Raw genomic sequence first — 24,052 nt, 5'->3', positions numbered from 1 at the left:
TGGAGAGGAGGGCCGCGGAGGAGAGGCGGGCGCGAGGGAGGGGCGAGGGGAGCGCCAGCGAGCGGGAGAGGGAGCCGGGGAGGAAGAGGGAGAGGGCGAGGCGCGCCTGACGGCCGGGTTGGCTGCGGCCGCCCAGAGGTTCCTGCCAGTCCTCCCACCGACTACACCCCGGGAAGGAGGAGCTTCAGGCGCGCACAAGGCGTCAGAATCCTCAATTTCCAACTTAGCATCTTGGCAGGACCTTTGCGAAGCCAAAAGCAGAGCCCCCCAGTGCAAAGAGCGAGGGGGAAAAAGAGAAAGCTGCAAGGGAGGGGGGAGAAACCCAGCCGGGGCGAGCAAGGCGCGCAGAGGAGAGGGCTCGGCAGTCGCAGCCGGAGGCGCGCGGGAAGCCAGCGAGGAGGCGCCGCGGGCCGGAGCCCGGGAGCCGGGGCCCGAGAAGCGGCAGCCGGGGGCAGCCGGAGGCCAGGTGCCCGCCCGCTCGCCCTCGCAGGGCGCCGCCCGGCTCGTTGGCGGCCGCGGCGCGGCGCGCCCCATGCCCGTGTGTGGCCATGTCCTACCCGCAGGGCTACTTGTACCAGCCGTCCGCCTCTCTGGCGCTCTACTCGTGCCCGGCATACAGCACCAGCGTCATCTCGGGGCCCCGCACGGATGAGCTCGGCCGCTCGTCGTCGGGCTCCGCATTCTCGCCCTACGCCGGCTCCACCGCCTTCACGGCGCCCTCGCCGGGCTACAACTCGCACCTCCAGTACGGTGCCGACCCCGCGGCTGCCGCCGCCGCCGCCTTCTCTTCGTACGTGGTGAGTGAGCGGGTGCCGCGGCGGGCAAGGGCAGCTGGGGCCGCACGGGGCGGGCGGGGGCTGCGGAGGACACAGGCCCTGGCGCCACCGCGACCGCCCCCGCCAAGCTTCGCGGCCCCTGCAAACTTGGGCGACTGTCTCGCGCGGCTTCTCCCGGGCCTCGGGCTCAGGAGTTGCTCGGAGGGCAGAGCCGCGTCCTGCTTGGGGCTCTGAGCGGGCGGAGAGGGTTTTTTGGGGAGAGGTCGCTGCAATTAAAGAGCAGCGTCCGGTTCAAACATGAGCTCCAGGCCGCCCTGCAGGTTTTATTTTATTTTATTTTAATGGTTTTGCCATTTTGGAAAAGTAGTTCAAAAGAAACGGACCAGAAATCAGAGCAGAAGCGCGCTAAGTCAATGTAAATGTGTTTGGCCTCGCCTTTAATTAGTCCTCCAAAATGTTGCAAATCCGTAATCCTATCTTCGCAATCCGATTTGGAGGTATTAGATTTCTGAAAAGTCGGCCGAGCTGCGGTGCATCCGGGATTTTTCGGCCGGGTGCACTTTCTGGAAAAATGCCGTGGCTTCGGTTTGGGGTAACATTTTTGGGGGGGTGAGAGTGCCCGGGCAAGGCTTAGCTTTTCCTTTGCCTTCCTCTTTGGGGGGAAAAATGCCTTGACTTCCCTTGCTCTCTCCCCTTGAACCTTAACGTGCAGCCATCAGGGCACTAAGTGCCGAGTCGCCGCCGCTGCCCAGGCCTCCATCTGGGTGGAGGGCCTGGCCAAGGGGGCCCGATCTGCGCATGGAGGGGGCGGACTTGCCCCGGCAGACGCGGGCCTACTGGGTGCGGCTGAGGCCAGGACGGCTTCAAGCGTCCCCAAAGGATGGGAATCAGGAGTTGGTGCCCCCCCACCCCGCTCCCTACGGAAGCGGAGGAGGAGGAAGAGTTGCCCCTGGGTCTGAGCCCGCCAGCCCTACCCCATGGGAAGTCGGAGTTTGGGCCTCGCAGCTCGCGGACCCCTGGGCGCAGGGAAAACGTGCTTCGGTCGTCTAGGTGGTCCTGGGGACCACGGCCCGCTCTCACCCTCTCTTTGCCTGTTCCTTGCAGGGCTCTCCCTACGATCATACGCCGGGAATGGCAGGTTCCCTAGGGTACCACCCCTACGCGGCGCCCCTGGGCTCATACCCCTACGGGGACCCCGCGTACCGGAAGAACGCCACGCGAGACGCCACCGCCACGCTCAAGGCCTGGCTCAACGAACACCGCAAGAACCCCTACCCCACCAAGGGCGAGAAGATCATGCTGGCCATCATCACCAAGATGACCCTCACCCAGGTGTCCACCTGGTTCGCCAACGCGCGCCGGCGCCTCAAGAAGGAGAACAAGATGACGTGGACGCCGCGGAACCGCAGCGAGGACGAGGAGGAGGAGGAGAACATTGATCTGGAGAAAAACGACGAGGATGAGCCCCAGAAGCCAGAGGACAAGGGCGACTCCGAGGGCCCTGAAGCAGGTTGGTGGACGTGGGAAAGGGTGTGTTGGAGAGGGAGTAAGAAGGAAAAGGGGGGCCTGGAGGTTGGGGGCTAGGGTCACTGCCTTTGCGGGCAGGGACCTGGGCCCCACCGCGCGGCCTCCGCGCCCCTGACGGCCTGGGGTTTCGCCCGCAGGAGGAGCGGAGCAGAAGGCGGCTTCGGGCTGCGAACGGCTGCAGGGGCCGCCCAGCCCCGCCGGCAAGGAGACGGAGGGCAGCCTCAGCGACTCGGATTTTAAGGAGCCCACATCCGAGGGCCGTCTGGACGCGCTGCCCGGGCCCCCCCGCGCGGGAGGGCCTTCCCCGGCGGGGCCAGCGGCAGCGCGGTTGGCCGAGGACCCGGCCCCTCACTACCCCTCCGGCGCGCCGGCTCCGGGCCCGCACCCAGCCGCGGGAGAGCTGCCCCCCGGTCCCGGCGGGCCCTCGGTCATACACTCTCCGCCACCACCGCCGCCACAGGCGGTGCTCGCCAAGCCCAAACTGTGGTCTCTGGCAGAGATCGCCACATCCTCGGACAAAGTCAAGGACGGGGGCAGCGGGAGCGAAGGCTCTCCATGCCCACCGTGTCCTGGGCCGGTAGCGGGGCAAGCCTTAGGAGGCAGCCGCGCATCGCCGGCCCCGGCGCCATCGCGCTCGCCCTCGGCGCAGTGCCCCTTTCCAGGAGGGACGGTGCTGTCCCGGCCTCTCTACTACACGGCGCCCTTCTATCCCGGCTACACGAACTATGGCTCCTTTGGACACCTTCACGGCCACCCAGGGCCAGGGCCAGGCCCCACAACCGGTCCGGGCTCGCATTTCAATGGATTAAACCAGACCGTGTTGAACCGAGCGGACGCTTTGGCTAAAGACCCGAAAATGTTGCGGAGCCAGTCTCAGCTAGACCTGTGCAAAGACTCTCCCTATGAATTGAAGAAAGGTATGTCCGACATTTAACGCGGGCTGCGTCGGTCCCGGACTTTCCTAATTTATTAAAAAACATGGCCTTGGCAGTTATTTTTCCATCAACAAGAGAGAAAAACAAAACTACCCCTCCTATTAAAAAGTTTATAGTTCATGGAGATGGATGACATACCCATGTAAACATCTCCCCACACAAAAATGTCTTAACCAACCGAAAAGAAAAAAATTTAAAAAAGGATTTGTATTAAATCTTATTCTGTATATTTAATGTAGCATTTTTGTATTTAAATTGATAATTCAATATCTTTGAAGTAAATTATGAAATTAAGACACCTGTACAGGCATTTAATGTTTTTTTTGTAATATAAATATATACATTTGTGTTTCCCCCGAAACTGTTTCATAGTTTAAAAATACAAGTTTAATTTAATTTTTTACACCTATTGATTTTTCTGGGTATGAGCTAAAGTATTATTACAGAAAGGAAACAGGTTATACTCTTAGATTTAAAAAGTAAAAGAAACTGCAGCCGCCTTTGTAAAATGCAAAATATTTAATTAAAAGAGATTTTAACATAATCAGAGCCACTCATTACTTTTTAGAAGCCTCAATAAACTGTCCATCGCCTTGGACAAAAGGTGGAAACTGCAACTTTCTTTCTTTCTTTTTTTTTTCTTTTCTTTCTTTCTTTCTTTCTTCTTCTTTTTTTTTCCCCCCAAGTGAGGAATGAAAGGTTCCACAGAACCTCAGTGTGCCAGGGGGAAGCCATAATTAGGCGGCAGGCCCCGGGGACCCTGGCCCTGCTGGGAATGCAGATTTGGATCCCTGATGCAGGCTGCTTGGGGGAGATTGGACCCTGGAGGAAGGAGCAGAGAGACCCAAGTGTGTGCCCAGAAGGGAGAAGAGATGGTAAAGCCTGCTAGAGACACGCACCACCCGAGCACCATCGCTTAACCTAATTACTTCCAATCAGTGTCGTGTTTTATGCAAAGCAATCAGCTGGTGAACTTTGCTAATGAGTTCGATTTTATGCCGGATTTAGCCCTTATTACTATTTCAAAGGTGCTGTGGGCTAATGCGGGCGGGGAGCGTTAGGGGATGCCAAGGAGAAGGCTTTCCCAAGTCACTGTTTTCCCTACCCCTTTAAAATTGGGCATTGATCTCTTCGTTGGATTTGATTAAATTAGTAAATGTTCCAGCCGCGACAGTGCGGGTGGTAGGCAGCCCCGTAGATCCCCGCGCAGCCACGAGACCGCGGCCGCGGGACTGGCTAGGGGACGGTTCCCCCCTTTCACAGGTAGGTGTCACACTTGTCCTGAAATACAAGCCTGCACTATGCAGAGTCGGACATTGGAAAGAGTGGGCGGAAGTGGGGGATGGAGAGCCACAGTCGCTTGGGGGCAGTGAGGGGAGCCCCGAACGAACTGGAGGGTGCCCCCAGCCCCCGCTCCTGCACGCGCCCCTTTTTGGACAAGTGGCCTTCAAAAGTTCGAAGACATTTGCCTAGATAATGAGGCTGTTGAGGACTCGATCAGGCTTGTCGTCGCGTTAGCACTTTTCCTGTCTCTGATTCGAAAGTCTAAGTAGTAACAAAAGTATTGGGGGGGGGTTATTTTCTAGTTTTAATCCCGCATGTTTCATCTCAAAATGAAAAATCAGGATGAGTCTCAATCCCAAATGGGGAAAAGACACCGCCCTGTGCCCGAGGCCCGCCAACAGTGTCCGTGTTCGCGTCTCCATTTTGCGTCGGAGAGGTGGAACAGAGGACGTGTTTTACTTCGTGGGAAATTTTCGGTGGTCGGGGGAGGGGAGGGTTTACCGCAAAAACATACTCTAGCCAGGGGAATTAATTTGCTCTATTAAACCCAAGCTTGAGTGGAGAGTGAATGTGTTTGCACATAACACCGGTTTAATTAGCCTAAATCAGAATGCACATATTTGCATTTCTACTCAAGATTACTTTAACCCTACTTGTTTTTTTAGACACACCCCATACTTTCATCGAAGTTTTAACTTTTGCTTTTTTTTTTTTTAAACTTGCGACGGGACTCCATTCGCTTACTCGAATTTAAACAAGTTTGCAAACTGCATTGTCCAGATGTTTTTGCGAACAGCAGTCGATTTAAGAGTTTAAATTAGTGAGAAAATTCACGCAGGGAAAATGGTTTCAAAGCTGGAAGTGTGAGTGATTAAATATACATGAGATGATCGTATTTTATTTTGTCCCTTTAATTATAAATGATTTTTTAAAACAATTGCATTCCAGAGATGACTAGCCCTACCGCCAACCCCCACCCCGGAGCCCCGGCCCCCTCCGCCCACCCCCACCCCCCCGACAGCCTAGTTCACAATCAGCTTTCCCCTCCTCCCCTACCCCCCCACAGTTGAATATGCAGCCCCAGGAGTCACCTTCTCTTCTAAAAAAGTCAGAAGAATAGGCCAGTCCCCTTCTCTTAAGAGAGAGTTTAAGGACCACATCAGCTCTGAGGGGTTTTGGAAGCGCTGGCCCTAAACCCTGACCAACGATTTTAAAAAAGAAAATTACAGGCCTCCTTGTGTTCTCGGGAATATGCAAATAGCGCGGCGCGGGCCTCCCAAGTCTGAGATCCGAGGCTCGGGGCTGGGAGCCGAATGCCCGCGGGGCTCCCTGGGAACGGGAATCGCGCACCGGGGAGCTCGCGGCGTTTCTCCCCTACGAGGGGCGGCGCGAGGAGCCTCCCGGCCAGGGAGCGAAACCACCAGGGGCCGGAAGGCTGGAACCCAAGTCGCTGCCCCCTGTCCACATCCCTCCTGCCCTTGGCCTCTGCAGGGTCTACGGGTTTCTCTGCCTACTTCATCTTGAATACAAGCCTCCAATTAAGTTTGGGGTTTGCTCTTTGCAGAGCTGAGTTTCTTGGCCAGTGATTTTCTGGTGTCTAGAGACTTTCCAGTTTGGGGGAAGCCTGCCGCGCAGTTCGGGGTTCGGATAATTAGCTGTCTCCCGCGTTTAATCCTAGAAGTAGTTTCGCGTCTTTACGCTCCCAAGTGCCTCCTCGAGCCCGCTTGGCTGCGTCTTGGGCCGTCTCAAAGGCAGAGCGTCTTGGAGGCGCTGAGGGCAAACTTCGGGGGTGTAGTGGAGTCGAGGTTTGTTCGCAGGGTTAGACTGGGGTGCGGGAGTTGCGCGAGGCAGTGCTTACGACACCCGGGTGCGGGGGCAGCGCGGACGTTTGCCACCTGCACTTGACTGCGCTGGTTCTGGACCCCTCGAGGAGCCTTTAGCTTGGCACTCAGGTCCCAGGAAGGCCGAATCCCAGGCAGCAGGGGCAGAGGGATCACCGCTTGGGGTCTATGCAGTCACCCGCCCTGAGGCAGCGCCAAACTGGAATGACTGGATCCCTTCTCTTCTCTGTGTGGGTCCGAATCAGTTCATGGGATTTGGGGGTGAAGAGCCAACAGCCCAGTCAATCCTCGAGGGCGCATGAGCGGACACTGAGGAGAAGCTACAGAAAGGGGACATTGCTGCTTCCATTCCCGCTCCTCGGTTCGGGGTGCTTGAGCTCGAAATGTTGTTCCCCGGCCTGGGTGCGGGGCCTGCATCGAGGCTTTCTGGTTTGCAAACCCTTCGGGGCCTCTCGTTTTGCTAGAGGTGCGAAGCCCGTGGAGCCTGGAAGCTTGCGGGGGAGGGTCGTACGTGCAGTTTCAGAAATGACCCACCTGTCCCCCACGACTAGCTGCCAGCTCGAGCAGACGTAAGCAATAGCGCTTCGCAAAGCGCCCAAAGTGAAAGGAATGTGATTGCGCTCCCAGGAGGGAGTCGAATGCGGATGCAGTTTAGGAAGGGCGCCGCCTACTGGTCCCCGGGCGCCAGGCTGTGCAGAGAGGAGGAGTTAAGGCAAGACCTGTCTCTGTTCCCCACCCTCAGCGGGGTCTTAGCTCTGAACCCCAAGCGGGTAAAACTGAAACTGCCCAGCTACCGCACTCGTCGCGGCTCGGGTCCCAGGACCAAGGTAGCATTGGAGATTTGGAGAGCAGGGCTCGCGATTAGAACAGTTTTAACCCCACCGATTCCCGCCACGGTTTGGCCAGAAACTAGTCGGAAACTAGGCGGCAGGCAATTGAGGAAATACGCCCACGGTTGAAACAGTGTGCGGGTGGGAGACTGCCGCGGTGCGTGGCCCAGGCAGCGCGCCCCGGCTCCCGCTGGGCTTCAGGTGTGCGCTTACCTTCTGCTGGCCTTTCCGGGCCAGGGTTCTGGAACCCGCACAGTTTTGTTTTTAGTCTGCGGGCTGGCCTATCCGGAGTTTACCACGCAACCGCACCCGGTAAAACCGTTTCTGTCTTTTGGCCTATGCGTTGGACGGCCATAGAAAAAGGAAAAACAAAACTACCTTCACATTCTTGAAACCCTTCTATTTCGAAAGCATTTTGATGAGGTCGGCGCAGCAAACCAAGAGGTGCACACCTGAGCGTCCGCTTTTACTCCGACAGAAGCCCTAAGCCATAGTGCCGACTGGGCTCCCCCGGTGCAGAGATACTGGGGGAAAGCGGAGGCGCGTCTTCGGCCTGGATCTTGGAATACCTTTCCACTGGGCCACCGACTAGGAAAATCGGGCCTGACTGAGAATTTGCCACCTGCCCTCCTTCCAAACTGGCCAAAACTGCAGGACTGTCTCTAGACCCACCCCACGGGTCTCCCTCGGTGACCTGGCCAGAGTTGCTCTCCTTTTCGTTTTCGTTTAAATGCGACTTGGGTCCAGGACACAAGAGGGGGCCCAGGTTGTGGCCTAAGGAAGGATCGCCTCTGGGGCGGGGATGCAGCTCTGGACGCACCTCCTGCCCAGGTCGGCCCTTCCGGCCCTTGCGGGAGCGGGGGGGGGGGGTGTCTCTGGCCTTCTGTCGGCTCTAGGCCCCAACTCTCAGTCCCCAAGGCGGCCCTCCTGGCTGCGCTCGTTTCCGGCGCCCGGACGAGCCCGGCGCGCCCAGACGCCACTTTTTCCCAGTGAAATCTGCTTTTATTTGCTCCGAGCAAACCCCGGGCTCTCAGCGCTCTCGCCTGATGGATGCAAATGTAAATGTGCACTTATTTAATTGGATCAGGCCCCAAGATAAAAGAGATAAACGGCTCCCCGTTTGCTAACTTATTTTCCGAGGCTTGCAGCGCCGCGGAGGGGAAGCTAATGAAGGAGCCGCGCGTCGCTCAGCGCTCCAGCCCTCCACAGTTATAGTGCGCTGGCCGGTCGGTAGGCTCCGCTCGGCCGGCGGCTCCTCCACGACCTCCTTTGCATGGACCCTTGCCGCCGGGTAGGGTGCCCATGGGACCTTCTGTGCTCCAGGACCAGAAAGAGAGAAGGCGCGGCGTGGGCTTCGCTTTTGCAAATATCCCACTCCTCGCCAGAATTTTCTCTGGCTCTTCCCCTTCCCGTCTCTTACTCAGCTCCCCTTGCTGGAGTCCAACCGGCCCCGTCCATCTGATAGAAAATCCCTTCTTGCTTTCCTCCCCAGGCGTCGTCTTTTGCCCCAGGTGGCTGTCTCAGAGAGAAAGAAACCAGGGCCACGAAAAAGGCTAGGCGCTCCCCACCTCCACCCCCGCCACCAGGGTCCCGTGGAGCCGTCCTTTAGACAGAAGGACCCCCTTCTCGGTTCCCATATGGCTGTCTTTTGGGACCTGGGGTTTCTTTCAGAATCGTCGGGACGCCATGGATTACCTACCCTCCAGCCCGCCCCATAACGTGCACACGCAATATACACAACCCTTCAATAATTTCAAGGGGTCACAGAACCCGGACATCTAGGCATTAGGAGGAGAAAGGTCTGCTTGGCTCTTCCTTCCTCCGGTCTGGAATTCAGAACTTCAAAGCTGGCTCGTCCTCCTCCGCCATCCTTAGTTCGTTCCCCAAGCTGGGCCTGGGACTCCCCCCGCTGCCAAATTGTTCTTCTTTTCGGAAGGGCTGGGGCGGAGGTCGAGGTGGGTGAGGACAGGAGGCCAGACACAGCAGCCTGCGGTACCTGGGGGTAAAGGAGACAGGGAAAGGGGAGCCCTCGTCGGAAACCCGCTCCAGGTAGCCCCCGGAAGCTAGGCTGGGCAGGACTTGGGAGGGCTGGCGCAGGGGAGACTGGCCAGGCCTGGGCCGGGTGAGGCCGGGCTAGGCTGGGCGGCAGGGCCGAGCCCTGTCCCCAAGGTGCTGATGGATTGGCTTGTCAGGAGAGCTCTGTGCGCGGAGCCCATCAGAAAGCACTTACCTCGCTATACTGAAATTACTGTCTTTTCAGGGGCTAATTTGTGTAACTCCCTTGGAGGGGCTTGGAGGGGGTTTGATGAGGCATAAAATGATGATTAATGAATTTATTGGCCTCTGCTCATCAAACAAGGGCTAGAGAGCTCCGGTCCGCAAGGTCCACACTGGCGGCCTGGCGGCGTCGCTCAACACAGCCGGGGTACCGCCTTGCGGGGTGGGGAGCGGGGTGCTTAGTGCTGCCAGGGTTTCCCCTAGCGCCTGGCCCTGGCGCTTTCGTTAACCTTAGCTGCTTCCTGCTGGCCAACCCCGCATTCAGGGCGACTGCAGCCAGCCGTGCCACCATCGCCCCCTGCGGGCGGGCTGCTCAGGCCTAGGGGGAGACTGGGCTCCGGTGGTGCAGGCCCAGATGGGTGGCAGCCTCTCCAGGCTCAGCCTTGTAATAGCTGGGACAGAGTGTGACCAGGGAACCCCCAGGCAGCACGGGAATGGAAGCGTGGGCTGTCAGCAAGAGACCGTATGGCTTACTGGTTGGGTGCTTGGGCCTTGGTGGCTAAGTCCTATCTGTAAAATGAGGCATTATACCACCCCTGGTTTTGTGAGGATTCTAGTGAATGGCATACAGTTGTCCTTCAGTACGGTTACTGGGGTCACACTCTGTTAAGACTACTTCATGAGAGACACTAGCCAAGGCCTGGGGTTAAAAGGGAAGGGCAGCAGACTGAGACTTTGGGGAGGATCCTGCAAGAATGACTGATGTTCCTCCCCCTCACACCTTCTCCAGCCTCGAAGCACTCCCTGGGGCTTGATGCGGGGGACACTAGGAGCTTGGGAAGGCAGTTAGACAGGGGAGCGACCTGATGATCAGAGCTCAGCTTTGGGAAGCTGGCTGGACCAGCCTTGGGATAGAATCAATTTCAGATCAGTTCTCCCTGGTGGTGGTGGTTCAGAACTCCTCCCACTCACAACCTACCCTTTGTCTGCCTTTTGGAATCTGTCCACAAGGGCCTTTTGGCTTCCTCTGGTCTCAATCAAGAACTTGCAGCCCATGAACTTGTAAATTCTGCTGAGATTCTTTATCTCCCCTGCCTACCTTGTATCCTCCGCACTGCCCCACCTTGATCTCTCAACAGTCTGCTCTACCTTTGACTCCCCAGGACATCCTGTCCTGCTGAAATAGTGCAGGAAAGACCTTGGCATTGATCCCATCCCGTGGAATGCTTAGATTGGCCTCCAGGTTAGTGCAGTTCTGCTTAACCTGAGCACCTAAGATATCCCAGATGTGCCATTCCAGGTATGATTTTGCAGCAGTGAACAAAACAAAGCTTATCTTCCTGGACCTTATACTGTGGAGGGGGAGAGAGAAAGTGAGCAAATGAGTGTGATGATGGCTTCTCACAATGTCTGGATGATGAGTATTGGCAGAAAAATTAAGTAGGGTGAGGATGTGGAAGGGATTTTGCTCCTTTAGCCAGGGTAGTCTGGGAAGCATCCCTTAGGAGGGGCCCTTGAGGAGATACCTGAAAGCAGTTGGGGAGTAGGCCATGAAGATATCGGAAGGGGCAATTTCTGGGCAGAGGGATAGCAAGTGCAAAGATCCTGAGGTCGGAACAGATTTGAGCAACAGCAAGGGGAACTTTCCAGGAGGTGATAAGGCCAAGGCAAACCCAGGTTTGGGCTATAAGGGGTTTTGTTGGTCTTGGTTAGATCTTTGGGTTTAATGATGAGAGAGAGAAAGGAAGAGAGGGATGGTCTGGGGGAGTGATAGGATCTAATTTATGTCTTCGAGGCATCCCCAGACATGAGGAGCTAAAGCTCTGGGTGGGCAAGATCAGAGCAGGGCCCAGTTAGGAGGCTAATGGTAGAATCCAGGGGGAGGTAATGCTGTCTTCGACATGGAGGTCGCCAGAGAAGTAGTGGTTGCTCCCAGTGATCAGGTTTAGGCCATATTTTGAAAGTAGAATCAAGAGGCTTTGCTGATAGATTGAATGTGGGAGGTGGGTCAAGGGGAATTCTGGATGCCCCCAAGAGTTTGGGTACTAAGGGACTTGGGAGATGCCATTTGTTGAGATGTCAAATATAAGAGAGGCACAGGGATTTTATTATATTATTTATTTTATTTTTTAAAAAATATTTTATTTATTTATTTGACAGACAGAGATCACAGGTAGGCAGAGAGGCAGGCAGAGAGAGAGAAGAGGAAGCAGGCTTCCTCCTGAGCAGAGAGCCCGATGCAGGGCTGGATCCCAGGACCCTGAGATCATGACCTGAGCCGAAGGCAGAGGCTTGAACCCACTGAGCCACCCAGGCACCCCTATTTTATTTTATTTTATTTTATTTTTTAAGAAGGAGAAAATAAGACACTATGTGACCTGACCTCCATGCCCTTTGGCCCAGAAGAGCTGTTCCAGTGGACACAGGGCGTCCAGGGACAAAGCCTAAAATGAGCACAATGTTTTCCCTCCTGAAACCAGACATGTTCAAGCTCCCTGACCACCACGTCTGCCCTTTTACTCCTGTATTTTTTTCTTTTTCTTTTCTTTCTTTCTTTTTTTTTTTTTTAATCAGTGGAGACACTGAGGTCCAGAAAGTGAAAATGACTCGCCCAAGCTCACACAGTGAGTTCCCAGGCAGACTGGAGCCAGAAATCCAGGTCTCCTCACTCCTGGGCTGTGTTCTGCCTGTGCCTCGCCCGAGCTGTGTTCTCTGGGATATCCGTATTTTAACAGAGAGCTGGAAACAAAATGCCTTAACAGAGAGGAATGAATTTATAATGGTGGAATCTCAGACACGGTGACAGGCTGTCAAGGGAGATATTTTTAGGCTGGGCCCGGAAACATCTTAGCCCTCCTCCAACGCTGCTGGAGGACTGCTGCCTCTTCAGGACTCCGCGTGTGAAGTGCAGATGAGGGCAAAGCTAGGAATGGGCCATCTCTCCCAAACACCCGACAGCAAGGAGGGTCTGAGCCCGCTGCCCCCGCCAAGGAAGGTTTTCTTCTGTAAATCATTGCTAGCTGAAAAGATTTGCTCATTTCTCCTGTTGGAAGTGACGGTCTGCCCGCCGCCCGCCGTTATCCTACATAATGCAAACAGAAATCAATGTTCCTTTACCCCTAGGTTCACAGAACACCTCCTATCAAACAAAGATTTGAATAGGAGGCAAGGCCCTGAATCATGGATCTTTCATGTATTTATTTTGTATTTATTCCATTCCTTTTTTCCTTCTTTCCTTTCTTTATGTCTTAGCTTGACTGTTTCTCCCCCTCGACACCCCCAGCCCCAATTCTTTTCTTGACTCCTTGTGTTGGCTATATGGTCGTCAGCTTGGGCAGTTTTTTCTGTAAAACTATCAGTGGCTTTGTCCCAAGGGAACTCACAGGCCCTTAGGAACAGCATCTTGACATCTTTCAAGCAGAGTGAGACATCTGTTAGCCCTAGATTCCAAATACCCTCACAGTTCCACAGCATCCCAGACACCTTCCCAGCTAACTCGGTTTGACATCAGACTTACCACACAGTTGTCATTTCTGAGACTTTTTTTTTTTAGATCCAAACCACAACGGGATTTTTTTTTTTTTTTTGTTAGTTTTGTTTGCCCTCTATTTGTATCCAGCATCTAAATCCAAACCCTGTGGTAATAGGTGGCTCTTTTTTCCAAATACTCATACGTGCAAAGATGTTCATTGGCCCATGAGGACCGATTTTCCTGGATCACGTAAAAGCGTGGATTAGCAGCAACTTGGAGAAAAGGGTTCATTTAGAATAAACACCACCTCTCTGCTCTCATGAAGAGTGTGGTACAAAAATCACTGGCCTGCTTTATTTTGGTTGGTGGAGTTGTTTTCCTCACCAAACTTTTTTTTTTTTTTCTTACTCACTTTCTTTTTCCTCTTTAATTTTCTTTTTTACTCTGGCAAACACCTGCCAGTTCCTACACCACGTAGGAGGAATCTCTGAGAAGACTCCATAGGACTTGAGTCTGTAAGGAATGAGCCCTTATGTTGCTCAGCCTCCTCAAAACCCTCGGGGCTCCCAGCCTCGGTGTCCCTGTCCCAGCCACCAACAATCACAATCACAACCACTATTTCCATAATAACTTCTCGCAAGTTTTGGAGTTTTGTCACCATCTACTTATCTTGAAAGGGATATTTATACCAGTGCTGCAACTGAAAAATGAGTATCACTTGCCATCAACACAAGACAATGGTAAAAAGCAAATTCGTGATGTGAGGTTCTTGGTGCCCTGGGCTCCGAAGGTGAGCGGCATCCCTCTCAGGGTCTCTGGTTGGTCCCAGAGGCCTCCCCAACCCCATTCCTCTGCTTTGCAGACTGCCTTCAAAATTACATGGGCCGTAGGAGCAAGTTTTCACCCTACCTAACACCACCTCGGGTGGTCCCGGAGATGGGCTTACCACACTTTGGAAAATGGTAACTGTTCATTTTCTAGGTATGGGAACAGAGGCCCCGACTTGTTGGACATGCTCAAGATCACAAAGCTGTCTGGTGACAGAGCCAGGGAAGGCTTCCTCCCCTTCCCCAGCCAGCTTCCCCGTGCTCCTTTCTGAATAAATGCCTTGGGCAGTAGTCCTCATCTCGAGGACGCCTGCGCTGGAGAAGTCAGGACCAAATTGGGAAGATCTCGCAACGCTGCTGAACTGTTGTTCCTTCTGTCCCCCTAGATCTGCGAGGTTGAAGCCCTTTTTTTCCTCGTCTGTGGGTCACTCTTTGGGGGTAAATGGCCAAGACCTACTACCCAATGTGCCCTTTCACACCGTAGAAGACTCTGGTTGTTCTTTCCTTCTTTAGGGGAAGGAGAGGGGGCTGGGACCTCCAGCTCTGAACAGAGTTGTAGAGGGTGGTAGACCCGGTGGGGGGTGGTCCTTGCCCCTCATGTCCTCTTTCTCCAGCTGCTCACAAGTGGCAAGTTTCTGTCCCCTTCCTTTCTCTCCCAAAGCCACCCATGGTCACATATGGTAACCTTGTTTATTGTGGGGGGGACTGTTGGGCCCCCGACTGTAATGTCAGTCAGAGTCAACACTCCCCACCACATCTCCGACCTGTCCCCTTTGTGAGGACATTTTGCCCAGCTTGGTCACCTTGTGGGCACTTCCCTCAGTGGAAGAACCTCAGAAACAGGCTGCCACCTCTTTTTCCTCACATGGCCTCACTCCCCAGGTCCCATAGATCCTTCTAGGGAATCCTATTCAACTGCCTCCACTCCACTGCTCTGGTCTGAGCCTTAGTCATCTGTCACATGGACTATCACACATTCTCCCAGCTACCTTCGTGATACCAACACAGAGTCCAAAGCCTGATGCGGCTAGAGGATTCAATACATGTTAGTGGAAACACTAACAGATGAATGGACTCCAAGCCAATCCACTGGTCTATATTCTCCCCCAGAAAGAAGAGTTTTGAAATAGCTCTGGGGTCAGACCGAAGTGAGTTCAAATCTGGATGGCACTCTTTATCCAGAGTGTTTTCGTGAACAAGACTAAGTGACTGAGAAACCTCTACAGAAAGGCCCAGAAGCTGTGGAGATGGAACAGGTGGGTCCTAGTGCCGGCCTGCCTGGCTTCCATTCCCATCTGTGCCATGTGCCCAATCGGTAACCCTGGGAGATTTCCAGAACCTCTCTGAAATTCAGTGTCCTCATTTATAAAACGAGGATAACAATGATATCTCCCTCGGACGTGAGGATTAAATGAGATAATGTGAGCAAAGCTCACCAGAAATGAACGGTTTTCCTAAAATTACTTCATATATATGATTTCTTTTGGCTGAAAATTACTTCAGCTGAGAATTTCTAAAATTGCATGGTGTGTTTGTCCCACGTCTTAACTACTTCACATCTTTTTGCTGACCAGCAATGGTTAAGATGTCTAGAGTTAAGAAGAGGAAAAAAAAAAAAAAAAAAAAGCTTATTTTAAGAATCACTCCTTGGAACATTATTTCATTACTTAAACTTTCTGCTGACTCATCTATTCCTTGGTGACTGAGTCTTTCTTTACCAATAACTTTAATTACATCAATCACTCATTCCCAAAACTGCTGAATAATGAGAAACTCCTAGAGGTGACACTGCGGACTTCTGTCACACAAGCAGGGGCCTGTGGAAGGGGAACTGGTCTTCCTTCCTTCCTCCCTTTCTTTCTTCCTTCCTTCCCTCCTTTTCTTTTTTCTTTTCCTTCCTTCCTTCCTTCCTTCTTCTTCTTTTATTTTTTATATCAATCAGTACTTCAAAGAAAGAATGCATGTTTAGCTTTCATGATTTACTGTCTGCCCATCTGTCTCTCCATCCATTTATAATTAGCAATCTCCATAGCGGGGAATATGACAATTCATAGCTTCTTGAATTGAATCAAATGGAATTTGTTTCATCTTCTGACATTTTTTTTTTTTTTTTTTTTTTTTTTTTAGTTCTAAGGCCCATTTGCCTCTATCTCCTGGCGGGAGCAGGCTGTAAAATACATAATATTTGAGAATTCCAACCCCCATTCTTTGGCTGTTAGTCACATGGTTCAAGGGTGAACGTATTACTTAAACAATTATTTGGTTATCAATAGTAATAGCTAACTTACTGAGCTCCTAGTATATACCCGTTATTACAGGAAAGGTTTTATGGTCATGATCTCAGGAGAACCTCATCGAACCAATGGTGTGGGCACTCTTAATATCCCCCACTTAACAGATGAAGAAATCAAGTCAGTGAAAAATTTACTTGCCTGAGTCCGGGCCGGAGTTGAGCCCATGGGAATGTCTGACCCTTATTTTCTGGGCCTCGATGGAACCAGGAAGGAGCTGTCCACTGGTTTTTGCTGCTTTAGGCAGTAGCTGATTTTTCTGGCTCTTGGTGGCTCCCTTCTGTGAGAAGAATAAGGTCCCAGCTCATTGCTAAACTGGAAATATTAACTGATGCTGCTGGGGAGCAGGGATCCCTACTTTGTGTAGTAAGATGCCAGTGGGGGTAGCGGGGATGGGGGGCTTCTCACAGCATCCTGCCCCAGAGTGCACGCTCTTCCTTTCTCGCCTCCCCTGTACACCTTGTCCTCTCCCTCTTGGACTGTGATGCCTAATAAGTCTGTCTCCAGGCTTACCCCACATCTTTCCATCTACGTATGAGAGTATTAAAGAGGAGACAGTAGCCAAGGGAGCTATAGAATGTTGTAGAGCAGGAGAGTGACAAAATCAAAGCAACACTTCAAATAGATTCAAAGTCCCAGTTCCTCTGTATCATTCCAGGCTCTTCATCAGTCTGACCTCTGTCTCCTGTGGGGCCCCATCTCCCTAGACTCCTCATGGATCTCCTGTGCTGTGGTCCCACTGGCCAAATACTCACTCCCTGAGCCCTTTTTCCCCAGGCTGGATTTTTTTGGCTCAGAACAATCCAACCCAGGTTGCTGCCTAAATCCACTCCTGCTTCAGAGATTGAGCTCAAGAGTTTCCAGAAACTTCTAGGCTTTCTCAATGGTTCCAGCCCAACCACTTTCTCTCCCTTGGGGGGTTGCTGCCTAGCAAGAAGCAAGGAGAGCATTGGCTCTGGGGTCAGCGTAATCTGGGTTTGCCTTCTACCTCTGCCACACATTAGCTGTGTGACCTTGAGCAAGTTTCTTAACCTCTCAGAAACTGAGTTCCCCACAGTCAAGTCATGGTAATAGTATCTGTGTCCTGGAAGTCTGGTCGGAATGAGTGTGAGACTGTCCCTGGGGTGCTTTAGGAAGTCATTCAATTCAGCACCACCTACAAGGCTGGTGTGTTCACGGACCACACCATTCAGTGCCTGTATGTTTGGACAGAAACAAGAGGATTCCAGAAAGCACACTGTTCTGTGAGTTTGAACTGTCTTTTCTTTTTGTCTTTGCACGTATGTTTCCACAAACACAGAGACGTGGTTCTAAACTCTCCTGGTCTATTTGTCTTACACCAGAACTCTGCTGTTGTCTTACTATGGCCCTGTGGGACATCTTAAAATGTGGTAGGGTGGTCCTGACTCTTGGTTTTTCTTTTTTGAAACGATTTATTTGACTTAGCTCTTTGGGGGCATCTATTCTTCAAGGCACATTTTAAGACAAGTTTATCAATCATAATAAATCAAGTTGTTTAAATCATTTATCTCTGCACCCTTGCCATCAATACTGTGCCAGCCATGGAGGCTTAGCTTTAGGTTATCAGGGTCAGAGCTCCCAAGTGATTTTCCGGGAATACAGGTTGAAGAAATAATAAATTTCACACCAGAGTTCTCGTAGGATCGGTTTCAGGCCCCCCACCCACCCACCCCCGGTGGTCTGTCCAGGGGCATAGCTGAGGCCTCAGGTGTCTTCTCTTGGGTGGAAGGGAGGAGCAAAGGCCTGTAGTGGCTCTAAGGCCGGGTTTGGATCTGGCTTCATGAGGGTTTAGGAAGTCCAGCATACCTACATCCACTGAGGGATGTTTTCTCACTTTGATTAGGTTCCCTTCATTCCCCTAGCCCAGTCTTGGAGCCCTGACCCCAGAGCAGTGTGACTAAGCATATAGGCTCTGGCCCCGGGCTGCCTGGGTTCCCATTCTCCATGTTTTCCTGCCACCTGTCCCACCTCAGTAACGGACAACACACCATCTAGAAACCCCCAGTTAGGGGGCGCCTGGGTGGCGCAGTCATTTGAACATCTAACTCTTGACTTCAACTCAGGTCATGATCTCATGGTTCATGGGATTGAGCCCTGAGGACACTCCCTGTTAAGTGGGGAGTCTGCTTGAAAATTCTCTCCCTCTGCCCCTCCCCCTGCTCTCTCTCTAATAAGTGAATAAATCCTTAAAAAAAAAAAAAAAGATGAGTTTTGTTTGTTTGTTTGTTTGTTTAATGAGTCACTTCTCAGTTTTTCCCAGCTTTTCCCAACTGTCTCCTCCTGTTAATGAATGTGGACTCAGATTTGGTGGGATTCCATACATCTTCGATTTTTCCCTTGAGGCTTTACTTCCCTTCATTTCTGCCACCATCACTGTGACACAGGCCACTGATCACTGTCAACTCTCTCCTCCTCCTCTCTCCTCCCAGCTCTAGTCCTGCTCTGGCAGTTAGTTGATTCTCCCCACTGAAGACAGAATGTGTATGTAATGATATAATTCCTTGCCCCAAATATTTAATGCCTCTCTACAGGCCTCATACAAGACCCCAACTCTTAAGGCTGATGCTCCTTCAGATTCTGGAAAACGTGTAAAACTGTTTTCCATTGCTATGTACTGTTTGGCTTTCGGGCCTTTGCACATGCTGTCCCCTCTTCCTGGCATGCCCATATTCTCACTCTGTCCTCCACCCTATGTGGCAAAAGGTCTGTGCTTGAGGCTCCCCCCCACCCCGTCTTCAGTCTTTCTCTGTGCTGAAGGTATATAGTAAAGGATAAGCAAAATTTATTAGTTGCATGACCCTGGGTATGCGATTCACTTCTGGGGTTCAGTTTATCCATTTGTAAAAGGATCAGAATCATAGTGACGAGTCCATTGCAGTTAGACATGTTAGGATTTGTTTGTTTGTTTGTTTCTTTTTTTTTTTTTTAAATAAACTCTATCCCTGATCTGGGGCTGAAACTCACGACCCTGCGATCAAGAGCCACGTGCTCCACTGACTGAGCCAACTAGGTCACCCACCCCTGGGTGGACACTTTAAAAGTCAGTGTATGAGTCACTATCTCACAGGACTTCGGGGAGGAGTGAAGGAGATCATTGTAGGCAAAGTTCATAGATGAGTGGAGGAATAAACAGAGGCATAAGAGCCAGCGATCGCCTTAAGGAATTTTCAGTGAGATCAGATTCATGCCCCCACAGCCGACAACTCCTTCAGAGTCATTTCCTTCCTTTCTTCTTGAAGGAACCTCAACTTTGTTTGGGGTGGCAGTGTGCCCAGTCTTAGGGGATATGCCATTTATGTCTAGGCCATTCATGATAATTTCATTCCCGTTTGCCAGATGCTTACTTTCCCAGCATCCCTTGCACCTAGGTGTCCATGTGACCAATTGTGGCCAATGAGACATGAGGAGAAATCTAATCTTTCCGAATTTCAATTTCTTGTAAAATGAGAGGTGGGATCAAAGAACAGTAATGTTTAATCCTCTTTCTTTCTTTCCTTCCTTTTCTTTCTTCTCTTTCTTTCTTAGCAGAGGACCCTCCTTTCTGGTTCCTAACAGATTTTTCCATGGAATCCAAATATATACAGCAATCAAAGTATAATTGCTTTAATCAAAAGGGAGGTTGAAGAGTACAGGAACTCGATCCTAGCCTTCACCGGCAGCCCACAAAACACCCTCTACAAAATAGCACTTGGAAAACCACTGGGTAGGAGCACCTCTACATCCTGTTTTGGGTATTGTTTTATTTGTGTATATTTTTGGACAACCCTTCTAGTCTAGCATCCTGAATTTCCTTCGTGATCCATTCCCCTTGCCTCCCCTCCCTTTGGTCCCTATGCGTTCAATGAAATTAATTCGACTCTAGTTCCTGGGCTCGACATAGGATTTAAGTCTAACATTCTGTTCATCTGGATATGATGATTGGCTCAGCAATGTGCACGTGACCCAATTTGGTCCAATGAGATTGAGGCCAAGGATTTTCATTAAGGTGGAGGAGAGGTACACACGTTCTTGATCCATTGGACTTGTAGTGTGGTACTAAGAAACCTGAGAATAAAGGGAATGGAACTGAGAGATGGAAAGAGAACAGGCCTTAGAGACTTTGAACCCTTGGATTCAGCTTTGCTTGAAGACTGACAGATCTGCTGTTGGATTTGGGGATTTGTGAGCTCATAAATTCCCTTCTAAGTAGTTTCACCTTCAACGCAACTCAAAGAGTGGCAACTAATAAAGATCATTTCCAGATCCTGAATCCTGGAACCTCTGAGGGGTAGATATGAAGATTGGTTACAGACTGTCTTGTTTTTCTCCTGGGCGTGTGGTAGGACTGTACTTCTCCAGTCATCCTGAAAGAGGCGTGGCCTAGGACATCCTTTGCCAATGAAATGTGCAGAGAAGTGCTATGCGTCACTTCTGAGCGGGGTTCTTTAAAAGTCAGTGCATGATTTACCTCTCTCTCTCTTTCCTTCCCATCATGATGTTCCAGATGGCGGAGGCTCCTTCAGCCTGGGTCCCAGACTGAGGACACTGTGGAGCAGAGAGCCCTGCTGACCCTCGATGGATCTGTACCGTGAGCAAGAAATAAACCTTTGTTGATTCAAGCCATTGAGATACTGGCTCATTTGTAGAATAGCTCTCCTTAGCCTGTCCCTAATAATATAGTAGAATTTTTCTCCTTCTTCTCCCTCTTCTTCCCGTGTTTTCTCTCTCCCTCTTCTTTCTCCCTCTCTTCTCTTGCTACCCTGCTCTGCCCAGCAGTCTTAAGTAAGTCTATTTCTTTTAACTTATCTTCTGTCAACAGACTTTTAAAGGCTTTCATGATGGTTCATCTACTGCCTCCCCAGTGATATCGAGGTGGACATCGGCAGGAGAAAACTAGCCTGCCCCAACAAAGCCGTGCCCCTGGCATCAATACCGGTGCCAATCATTGCAGCAGTCAGCTAGTCATTCTCCCTAGCGCTCCAACCTCTCCAGCAGACCAACCTCCTAATCATATTATTGGACTCAAAAGGCTCTGAATCAAACCTTTTCCATTCATTATATTACGAAAATGGACAAGACCCTGAAGTTTGTGCTGTGGTCTTCGAAACATAAGGCTCTTGCCAAGATTTAAAAATGAAACAATTAAAAAAATTCCTATATACTGGCTTTCATTGCTAATAAGCAACTTCTAGAGCAGATCGGTTAATTGAGCCAATGCATGAGATTCTGCAGCTGGAGGAGGGGGTTGGCAAATGCCTCAGTTCTTTGGGAAGCAGAAAAGTAGGAGTCAAACATTCCTGCAACTTGGGAGTGATTATCGTCACTACCCTCTATGACATGGGTATGGCTCAGGAGTCTCAGAGTTACCTGTGAACGGGGGCCAGAAAGACGATGTCAGTGAGTGGTGGGGGGCTGTAGGAAACTGCGGTGATGCCTCTTTCACATTCGGCTCTAGCGAAGAGTCACCATGTAAGAATATAGGTCTGGCATCGCTAGCTCCTTCAGTGGTCCCCCTACCCCCTTCCCTGGGGAAAGTTGAAAACCATTTAAATTGTCCATGTCCTCACATTTTTCCTAAAATACTATTCTATCCAAACTCCTTGGGCAAACCGCAGGTAGGATGTTTGATGGTTTATAACACGGTCATCCCTTCCCCTTCCGATTCTACGTGATCTCCGTTTTACAGATGAGGAAATGGAGGTTCACAGAGGTAAAATGATTCACCCCGAAGGACACAGCCGGACCCCGAAGCTCAAGCCTATACCTCCTGACTCCAACTCAACCCCATCCCAGGGGTCACCTGACAGCTCAACTATGCAGCAGAGAGGATGGATAACTGTCCACCCAAAGACTCGTGCTCCCATTCCCCTAGTATAGGTTACCAATGGGTGGCAAGTGACAAGCCAGAACTACGGCTCCCCGCCATGTTTCTAGGGGAAGTCATGTGACTAGTTCTTGTCCATGGAATCTGATAGGAAGTGCTACCTGCCAGCACTCGCTGGGAAGCAGTGGGTGTGCCTTCCCCACCCTCCCCTGCTCCCTCCACCACTGTTGCAGATGAACACAACGACCTTGGAAACCATGCTTTAAAAATCAAAGAACCTCAGGACAATAAACCTGTGGATTCCTGAATCATCTTTTGGAGAAAAGCCCCCTCTAATCAGGAGCGTCCATTTTGGACTCGACATCAGGAATCAAGAAACCTCCACCGTTCGAGCCATTATACACTTTGGGTTTTGTCGCAGGGACTAGCATGACCGTCTCTCTGCCAAAGTGAATGGATTTTTGAAAAATCTATCCTTTTCTTCTCCTTTCTTTATCGTTGGGAGGAATCTCTAATGCACAGGGTCATCCCCTTGAATCCGATGGGTCTTGGGTGAGAAAATGACTCAAATGGAGTTTGGTTTCTGGAGGGGGTGTGTGTAGTGGCCCCAAGTGCACTGAATCTTGCCCCCCCACCCCCCGGCTTTGAAGACGGACTTGTCCGTATTCCAGCTGGAGGTGAACGAACATATTATCACTGAGCCCTCCTGGAGAAAGACGAAAGACAAAACAAGCATTTGGCCTGTCTGGGCCACACACCCTCCACCAAGATAGGAGTCAACATGTTTGGGAACATCAAAGACAGTGTGATATCTTAAGCATAAGGAGATTAACATTTACAAAGGTTTGCCCCTCGGCCTGTTCCCAGGAATCCAGCAGACAGAGCCAGGAGGGGCAATTAACATCACCCATCTGCATTGGGGTCTTCTGGCATGTTGTATTAGAGGGTTTTTTGGTTTTCTTTTCTTTTCTTTTCTTTTCTTTTTTTTGGTGGGGCAGGGCGGGTGGGCGGAGAGCTTTCTCCTGGATTGGGAATGAAGAAGGGGAGTCTGGTGTCCTCTTCACGCAAGAACCCTTTGCATATTTAGGAGATGCTGGAACAGTCTGGGGAATGACAACACAGGTACAAAGACCCCTGGGCGGGGGGACTTCTTTCTCCACAAGTATCAAGCCATTCACCCTCAGAGAAAGGAAGAGAGTCTTTGCCCATCTTCATATAGTCCGAAACAGTCCGTGCCTCCTAAACCAGGCAGCCAGTACAAAACAGGGCTGAAACAGTCTGTAGGAATTGGGGGGTGGGGGGTGGTGAGGCACTCGTTCATCTCTTTGAAGCAAGAGGCCAAGAATATCTCAACACACTCCAAGTACCAGCAACAGTAGGCAATGGACGGGGACCAAAATCCCTTACAGCTGTTGGAAACCATACCCTATTCAGAGATAATTGGCAATTAGTTGAACAACTCCTGTTTAAAACACTCCTCCTCCCCACCCTCAAAGACAGCTGTGTTTAAAAAGGGGAGGGGAGAGAGTTCTCAAGAAATGTGGAAACCTAATCTTCAAGTCAATAAAACAAAACAGGGCCCTGGGAGTAAATGAGTGAGAGGATTTAAAAATATCCGGAGGCCATGGAACATCTTTTGGAAATCCACTGCTCTACTCTGCTCTCGAAGTGGAACAGGGTGGCCAGGAGCACAGATGCTGGGGGACGAAAGGCACGGGTCTGGGCAGCTGTTCTGCCACTGGCCAGCTGTGTGAACTCCACACGTTTCTTCAACACTCTAAGCCTCAGTTGGCTCATCTGCAAAATGGGAATGACAGTAATTATGCTGGGGAGATGAAATCAGATGGTGCATGGGGCCTGGCAATAGAAAAGGCTCCATAAGCCATAGCTCTCAGGCATCCACGCTTATTCAGATCCAGACCTTAGCCTGGCGTTCAAGGCCTTCTACGATTTGTCTCCCATCTAATCTTCAAAAGCCTTCCCCATTTTCATGTTCCCTGTTGACTAGCAACCAAATGGAACGCCTCTGTTTTCTAATCTGAGAAATGAGATCAATGAACTAAATTCTCTCAAAGGTTGCTATTAATCCCGACTTCCCGCCTCACACGTCAGTCTTACCAAGTCCTCAAGGTCAGGCTCAAACACATGAGGAAGCCTTCCCTGGGAAGGAGTTGATTTCTTCTTATAAAGCTCAAACTGGACTTGCAAGTTGGCGGCACTTTGGTTTG

The 24,052-nt window shown here is 51.3% G+C and overlaps 1 protein-coding gene across 3 annotated transcripts; it reads left to right on the top strand.

Moving 5' to 3' along the window:
• Positions 1-84: 84 nt before the first annotated feature.
• Positions 85-20,586, top strand: IRX5 (iroquois homeobox 5). 3 transcript variants are annotated; one of them, XM_044256128.1, is made up of 4 exons: positions 85-797; positions 1,881-2,286; positions 2,441-3,220; positions 20,505-20,586. In XM_044256128.1, the coding sequence occupies exons 1-4, from the start codon at positions 549-551 to the stop codon at positions 20,567-20,569; spliced, it is 1,500 nt and encodes a 499-aa protein (XP_044112063.1). In that variant the 5' UTR covers positions 85-548; the 3' UTR covers positions 20,570-20,586. The 3 variants fall into 3 exon arrangements, with proteins under 3 accessions (XP_044112063.1, XP_044112062.1, XP_044112064.1); XM_044256127.1 differs by lacking the exon at positions 20,505-20,586 and adding an exon at positions 3,925-4,422; XM_044256129.1 differs by lacking the exon at positions 20,505-20,586 and having other exon boundaries at positions 2,441-3,782.
• Positions 20,587-24,052: the final 3,466 nt, after the last annotated feature.

Source organism: Neovison vison, chromosome 7 (assembly GCF_020171115.1).
Source record: "Neovison vison isolate M4711 chromosome 7, ASM_NN_V1, whole genome shotgun sequence".
NCBI lineage: Eukaryota > Metazoa > Chordata > Mammalia > Carnivora > Mustelidae > Neogale > Neogale vison.
The sequence above is the reverse complement of the archived record's forward strand: the minus strand, read 5'-3'. Positions and strand labels throughout refer to the sequence as shown.